General features: G+C 46.4%; 1 protein-coding gene and 1 pseudogene across 1 annotated transcript; both read left to right on the top strand.

Moving 5' to 3' along the window:
- Positions 1-544: 544 nt before the first annotated feature.
- On the top strand, positions 545-2225 carry LOC123993146 (annotated as a pseudogene).
- A 1189-nt stretch (positions 2226-3414) lies between these two features.
- On the top strand, positions 3415-6015 carry LOC123993145 (zinc finger CCHC domain-containing protein 3-like). Its single transcript, XM_046294981.1, has 2 exons — positions 3415-4419; positions 4999-6015. The coding sequence occupies exon 2, from the start codon at positions 5036-5038 to the stop codon at positions 5993-5995; it is 960 nt and encodes a 319-aa protein (XP_046150937.1). The 5' UTR covers positions 3415-4419; positions 4999-5035; the 3' UTR covers positions 5996-6015.
- The last annotated feature ends 2268 nt before the right edge of the window (positions 6016-8283 follow it).

Below are 8283 nucleotides of genomic sequence, written 5' to 3'. Positions count from 1 at the left end.
ATGGGTCCTACAGTAGGTCTATGTTGTTGTTAGGTTAAGTTAGGGGTCCTACAGTAGGTCTATGTTGTTGTTAGGTGAAGTTAGGGGTCCTACAGTAGGTCTATGTTATTGTTAGGGGAAGTTATGGGTCATACAGTAGGTCTATGTTATTGTTAGGGGAAGTTATGGGTCATACAGTAGGTCTATGTTGTTGTTATGTGTCCTAGAGTACACTATGTATGTCATGCAACAACAACCAAAGTGCTTCTTCGTTCATTACATAGGTATACTTGTTGTTAGGTGAAGTTATTGGCCAATTTGGCTAACAGTGTACTAATCGTCATTGTCAGGTTGATGGAAAAGCTAGACAAAGGGCATTTTACTGGTTGAAGTGTTTTTTAAATACAAAGCGGTTGATTTGCAATGACACAAACATTATATTAACACTGCTTAGAGTTTCAACAACATGAATAATTTATTTCTAGTCTACTATTTTAGATGTTACTACTAATGTGAAAACAAGACAGAATATGACTTCTTGCTAATTTTAAGACAATAATTTTAACATTCATTACAGACAGCAATTGTTGTACAACATCATGGCTATGCTGTTGGCATCAGCCTTTACACTGGATTACTGCTGTTGTGGGCCTTTAATCATCTGTCTGACTTTGTCATTCACACAGGAGAGAGACGTGTCTATCGTGGATCCTCTGGGGAGCCTCAACAACCTCATGATGCTGAGGAGACAGAGAAGAGTCTCTCCAGATCAGAACACCTCAATAAACACCCGCAGAGACCCACAGGGAAGAGAACTCACTGCTGCTCTGACTGTGGGAAGAGATTCACATCATCAGGTTTTAAAATTCATCAGAGAACACACACAGGAGAGAAACGTTATAGCTGTGATCAATGTGGGAAGAGTTTTGTTCAATCTGGCCATCTGACTCTACACCAGAGAACACACACAGGAGAGAAACCTTATAGCTGTGGTCAATGTGGGAAGAGTTTTAGTCGATCTGGAGATCTGACAGTGCACAAGAGAATACACACAGGAGAGAAATCTTATAGCTGTGGTCAATGTGGGAAGAGTTTTAGTTCAATCTGGCAAGTTGACTCTACACCAGAGAATACACACAGGAGAGAAACCTTATAGCTGTGATCAATGTGGGAAGAGATTTTATCTGAGCTCTCTGACTGATCTGGAGAACTGACAGTGCACAAGAGAATACACACAGGAGAGAAACCTTATAGCTGTGATCAATGTGGGAGGAGTTTTAGTCGATCTGGAGAACTAACAGTGCACAAGAGAATACACACAGGAGAAAAACCTTATAGCTGTGATCAGTGTGGGAAGATATTTGTTCAAACTTCTCATCTGACTCAACACCAGAGAACACACACAGGAGAGAAACCTTATAGCTGTGATCAGTGTGGGAAGATATTTGCTAATTCTGGAGATCTGACAGTGCACAAGAGAACACACACAGGAGAGAAACCTTATAGCTGTGATCAATGTGGGAAGAGTTTTGTTCAAACTTGCCATTTGACTCAACACCAGAGAACACACACAGGAGAGAAACCTTATAGCTGTGATCAGTGTGGGAAGAGATTTACTCAGTCACACAGCCTGATACACCACCAGAGAATACACACAGGAGAGAAACCTTATAGCTGTGGTCAGTGTGGGAAGAGATTTACTCAGTCACACAGCCTGATATACCACCAGAGAATACACACAGGAGAGAAATCTTATAGCTGTGATCAATATGGGAAGAGATTTGCTACACCTGGCCACCTGACTCTACACCAGAGAACACACACAGGAGAGAAATCATATAGCTGTGATCAGTGTGGGAAGAGATTTACTCAGTCACACAGCCTGATATACCACCAGAGAATACACAGGATTGAAATCTCATAGCTGTGACCAGAGATAATCTGATAAAAGATCTGATCAAATATTAGAAAAAACATACATGAAGAAGTTGTTTCATGATTTCAATGAATTAATGTCACAATGTAGAATTTTTTAACATTGTAGTAGGAGTATTGTAATGATTTCACAATGTAGAAGCCTAAACGTGTGCCCACTTATGAATTGATATCAACATGTTATGGATATTAGCCTAATGGGGAAAAATCCAGGCTCTGAAATGGAAGAGTACTATTTATGTGTTTTAACAAAAATTGACAAACAAATCAAATTAATTTATAAAGCCCTTCTTATATCAGCTGATATCTCAAAGTGCTGTACAGAAACCCAGCCTAAAACCCCAAACAGCAAGCAATGCAGGTGTAGAAGCACGGTGGCTAGGAAAAACTCCCTAGAAAGGCCAAAACCTAGGAAGAAACCTAGAGAAGAACCAGGCCATGAGGGGTGGCCAGCCCTTTTCTGGCTGTGCCGGGTGGAGATTATAACAGAACATGGCCAAGATGTTCATAAATGACCAGCATGGTCAAATAATAATAATCACAGTAGTTGTCGAGGGTGCAACAGATCAACACCTCAGGAGTAAATGTCAGTTGGCTTTTCATAGCCGATCATTAAGAGTACTCTTCCGTTCCTGCTGTCTCTAGAGAGTTGAAAACAGCAGGTTTGGGACAGGTAGCACATCCGGTGAACAGGTCAGGGTTCCATAGCCGCAGGCAGAACAGTTGAAACTGGAGCAGCAACACGGCCAGGTGGACTGGGGACAGCAAGGGGTCATCGTGCCAGGTAGTCCTGAGGCCTGGTCCTAGGGCTCAGGTCCTCCGAGAGTGAGAAAGAAAGAATTAGAGAGAGCATACTTAAATTCACACAGGACACCGGATAAGGCAGGAGAAGTACTCCAGATATAACGAACTGACCCTAGACCCCCGACACACAAACTACTGCAGCATAAATACTGGAGGCAGGAGGGGTCAGGAGACTCTGTGGCCCCATCCGATGATACCCCGGACAGGGCCAAACAGGAAGGATATAACCCCACCCGCTTTGCCAAAGCACAGCCCCCACACCTCTAGAGGGATATCTTCAACCACCAACTTACCATCCTGAGACAAGGCTGAGTAAAGCCCACAAAGATCTCCGCCACGGCACAACCCAAGGGGGAGCGCCAACCCAGACAGGAAGATCACGTCAGTGACTCAACCCACTCCAGTGATGCACCCCTGCTAGGGACGGCATGAAAGAGCACCAGTTTGCCAGTGACTCAGCCCCTGTAATAGGGTTAGAGGCAGAGAATCCCAGTGGAGAGAGGGGAACCGGCCAGGCAGAGACAGCAAGGACGGTTCGTTGCTCCAGAGCCTTTCCGTTTACCTTCACACTCCTGGGCCAGACTACACTCAACCATATGACCTACCGAAGAGATGAGTCTTCAGTAAAGACTTAAAGGTTGAGACCAAGTCTGCATCTCTCACATGGATAGGCAGACCATTCCATTCAAATGGAGATCTACAGGAGAAAGCCCTGCCTCCAGCTGTTTGCTTAGAAATTCTAGGGACAATTAGGAGTTGTGTTACACTTACCACGTTGGTGACCCACTTGAATCAAAATGCAACACTTCAAAATGTGGCGTGCTGTTTTCCACAAATTGTCCTCTAACCAGGGATGTACTCCCAGGGATGTACTCCCAGATTCCGTGTGGTTTTTGAGCTGTTAGTTTTAATAGGACGTGCAACCTCATCTCTCTCCGCTCTCACAATTTTTAAAAACATGATATCGATGAGTGATAACAAATAAGTGTTGCATTCCCTTGTTTAGTGACCCCTAAATTTAATGCATCACTCCCAAATGTAGCTGACTCTTCTGCAGGTTGTCCTCTAACCAGGGAGGTAAAATATATCTCCCATTTCTGTTTTTTTGTTGTTGTGTCAGTTTCAACAGCACGTACAACCTAATTTCCCACCTAATCGATATCAGTGATTTATTGCTATTTGTCAAAACAACAGTGTTTCTGGTGCTTGTGCAGTTTATAAGGAGCTTGTTTTAAAAATACAAGTAATGTGATTATTGTGGCAGATGTTTGTGTATATAGCACATGTTATGTTTAGGTTTTCAATTTATCCCCAAACTGTTCCTGCATATTGGTTATTGATTTGGACATGTTAAAACTATCCCACCAAGCAAAATTATATTGAAAAGACGTTGACAATATGACTTTGCAATCAAATATTTCATATTTACATTTCATGTAACATTTGGTAGTGATATTTATTCATGCAACCAACATGACAATTTTTTGGTACAATTATATTGACATTGTTGCCCTGTTTTTAGAATATCAGGGTTAATTCTCACATGTGCCAAACCAAATGTTCTAGAGCATGATATTGGGGACTGGGCCCAGATCCAACAACATGCCTATCTAGTGAACCCTGAAAAGAGAGAAAAGCTCCGCAGTGAGGTGGAAAGTTATTACGGATATCGCAGTAGTTTCCTCCTGAAATCAGTCCGTGGTAAGGAAAACTTGGTTGCTGATTATCTCTGGGGTGGGCAGTCAAAAGGATTTGTGTTTTGCGTTGAGCCAGTGTGTTTATTTGGAGTTTTATCTCTTATTCTTTTCCGTATTGAAACTGCACTGTTGGTTAGGGGCTCATAAGGAAGCATTTCACTGTTGTATTCGGTGCATGTGACTAATACAATTTGATCTGAGTTTTGTTTGGGCTCGTTCCAAGAGGACGAGAGTTCTAGAAGCTAGTGAGTTGTAGGATTCTATAAAAATATAGGATAGGTTTGTTGTCTTAAGGGGGAAGGTGATACAGGCTTTGGTTTTTCCATTTATGTTTTGAGGTTGGACTTTAGCACATCTATCTCGTTAGCATGTTGGACGCACTGATTGGTGTCACCTCGTTAGTCAGTATGTGTTACACCTGTGCTGGCTTGTCCATCTCGTTAGTGAGAAGGTTTTTCACCTGAGCTGGTCCAGGTTCTATTTAAGAGTGTCTGGCCCAGTGCTCCAGTTGTCTTGATAGATGTGACAAATCAACACCTTTAGTTGCACTAACGTTTCCTATTAAAGATGTTTTTTATTTCAGGTTGAAGCTTCTTTCTGAAGAGAGCTTTTTTAAAAAAATGAATCAATACAAGCAAACAAGATCGTTTCCGGGGATTGGTATGTCAAATACCTTACGATTTGCCTGGACTGAAAAGGAGATGGAGCCTTGGAGTAGAGAGACATTTGGAAGGACCATTTTGATGGGATGCCTCAGGATAGAGGTGAAGGAAGTGCTCTGCCTTCAAGGGAACCCGAATGAGAAGGCTTTCGATGTGACGTTTCACAAAGAAGAAAAACATGACGAAGTAATGAAGATGGCAAAGGAAGCGGAGAAAACGGGACCCCTGTGCCATTATGCGGTGACCAGCCTGGCGAAGAACAACCCGCATGTGAAAGATGAAGAGGTGAGGGCCTTTCTGGGGAGATATATGGACAATGTCTCCTCAGCGAGGTACCTCAGGGACTCCCTGGGTTTCTGGAACGGAAAGAGAGGTTTCCAGGCGTTACTCAGGGAGTCCCCGAAGAGTGTGGATGGCTACCTCCATCCTCCGGCGATGTTCTCCCTGGGGGCTGACAGGGGAACACTCTACTATGCACGTCAGCCCCCGTTCTGCAGGCGTTGTATGGCCTATGGCCATATCCTGGCCTCGTGCAGCACCAAGAGGTGTCGGTTTTGTGGGTCGGAAGAGCACGAGGCCAGGGAGTGTGACGAGCCCAAGGCTTGCCACGGGTGTGGCTCAAGAGCACACCTGTGGCGTGATTGCCCGTCTCGTCACAGGTCATACGCGTCTGCAGCTGGGGGAGGAGCGGGGGATGGGGGGAGGAAAGAGAGGACGCATGCGGATTGTACGGATGGCACAGGGGAAAGGACGGAGAAGGACGAAGAAGGAAGAAGGAAGAGGCGAAAAGAAAGAGGAGTGAAGATGGAAAGAAGGAAAAAGAAGGAGAGAAGAAAAAGAAGGCGGAAGAACGGGAAGGAGCGGAGAAGAGGGAGAGTGGGACAGTGGTGCGAGAAGGAGTGGAAGAGGGAGCGGTGACAGTGACTGGGACGGAGGGAGGTGTGGAGATGGGAGGGGGGGGTGGGAGGGGAGATGGGGGAAAGGAGTGGGGGGACAGCCTGCCAGGCTTCCTCGAGGTCGAAATTAGGGATTTGGTGGAGGATTTAGCGGGGATGGGACGTTGTGTCTCCCCGCTACCTCCTTCACCAAAGAAGAAAGGGATGAAGAGGGGGAGCTTGGCAGGAAGTGAGAGGGAGGGGGGTGTGGAGGGGGGCTAAGAGAGTGGCGGGGGGGGGGTAATTTGTCCTCCCGGTTTGCCTCAGCCCCTTGCATTTTAGTGGATGACTCCAGTGAGGGGTCGGTGGGCTGTTTGCTAGAGGGATCCCAACTCCTGTTTGAGGAGATGGGGTCCCCTACATGCAGCCCCGAGGCAAACAGGGAGGGGGATGGTGGGTGGGGAGGGAGGACCCAACACACTGCCTGGGTCATGGGTTGGGATGGAGGACGGGGGGGGCGTCAGGAGAGGAGAGGACGTCCCCGCCGGTGGAGATGGACCAGGGGAGCATCGGGTGAGTCTCCTGTTTTTTCTTTGGTTTTTGGGTTTTTAATTTGTTGTTAATAATTAAATGAATAGTTCTGTTTCTTTTTTTAGTCTAAATGTTAGGGGGTTAAGGAATAATGTTAAAAGGAGGGCGGTTTTTTGTTATTTAGAGGGTGTGGGGTTTGATTTCTGTTTTTTACAGGAGGTTCACCTGAGGGATGGTGGGGATGTGTGTAGATTTAAGAGGGAGTGGGATAAGGGGGAATCTTTTGGGGGCATAGGAGGGGTGCACTCAACAGGAGTAGGGATTTTGTGTGGGCATAGAGAGGTTAAAATAGAGAACACTTTTGTAATAATGCAGGGTAGAGTTTTGGGGATAGATGTTAAGTTTAGAGAAGCTAGATATAGGTTAATTGGGGTGTATGGGCCACAGGTGGCGGCAGACAGGAGGGAGATGGTAGACTGTCTGGCGCCCCTGTGTGTTACAAACAGGCACTTGGTGATAGGAGGAGACTTTAATATAGATTTAGGGGTAGGCGGTGATAGCAGTGCAGGTGCCATCTCTGGGCTAATGGCTTGCCATGGTCTGGTTGATGGTGGCCTGCACACTACTCCGGCAATGGTCGGTCCTACATGGCGCAACTCCAGGGGGTTGCGCGGAGGCTCGACTACATTTTTGTATCCAGGTCTTTGGGTCAGTTGTCTGGGCGGCTGTTGCCTGTTTTCTTCACGGATCACGACGGGGTGTTCCTGCAGGTGGGGTTGCCAGTCTGCCTCTTCGGTAGGGGGTACTGGAAGTTAGATCGGGATATACTGGAGGAGCAGGCTTTCGTTGACGCATTTTTTGTTCTTTCGGAGGCTTGACGGCCTCCGGTCCATGTGCGAGGGGGTGTTAGAGTGGTGGGATTTAGTTAAGGGGAGGATAAGGGCTTTTATAATAGGATATTGTAGAAGGAAAAAAAGGGAGGAAAGGAGGGAGGTGGATCGTATCCAAAGGTTAATTGAACTCTAGTACGAGGCAGGCAACCTCGGCGGGTCGATTGACTGGGAGAGATTCGCAGCCCTAAAGGTGCAGCTCAGGGAGCTGCAGGAGCAGAAGGCTCGAGCTTTCCTGGAGCGTGCGCATAGTGGCTTTCTAGAACATAATGAGACTTGTTCCGCTATGTTCTTTAAGTCGGTTAGGGTCAGGCAGAGTAGGAAGGTAATGCATGGAGTTAGGGAAGAAAATGGTAGTACAGTAAGTAAACCAGAGGAAATGGTCAGGGTGACAACTGATCATTTCCAAGGTTTATTTAAGGAAAGGGAAATAGATGTAGAGCAGGGAAACGTGTTTTTAGAACACTTGTCCCGGCGGTTGCCAGAGGACATTAGAGACGTGATGGAGGCCCAGATCTCACTAGAAGAGGTTGAGAGCGCTCTTAGGAGGATGGGAAAAGGGAAGGTGCCTGGGATGGATGGGCTGCCGGCTGAGTTTTACCTCAAGTTTTGGGGTATACTTGGACCAGTGGTTCTCGAAGTCTTGAAGGCCATCCTTGAGACGGGGGTCCCGGGGGGATCAATGGCTGTTGGTGTGCTGTCACTTCTTTATAAGAAGGGGGAAACAACTGACCTTGGCAACTGGCGGCCATTGACCATGCTGTGCGTAGATTACAAGATTCTTCCAAAGGTTTTAGCAGACCGGTTGCGCACAGCCCTTCCCTACGTCGTCCACGAGGATCAGACGTGCGGGGTAGAGGGCCGCTCTATAAGATGGAACCTACAGTTGATCAGGGATTCCATCGCTTGG

The sequence above is a fragment of the Oncorhynchus gorbuscha genome, linkage group LG13 (assembly GCF_021184085.1).
Source record: "Oncorhynchus gorbuscha isolate QuinsamMale2020 ecotype Even-year linkage group LG13, OgorEven_v1.0, whole genome shotgun sequence".
NCBI classification, from domain to species: Eukaryota; Metazoa; Chordata; class Actinopteri; order Salmoniformes; family Salmonidae; genus Oncorhynchus; species Oncorhynchus gorbuscha.
The sequence above is the reverse complement of the archived record's forward strand: the minus strand, read 5'-3'. Positions and strand labels throughout refer to the sequence as shown.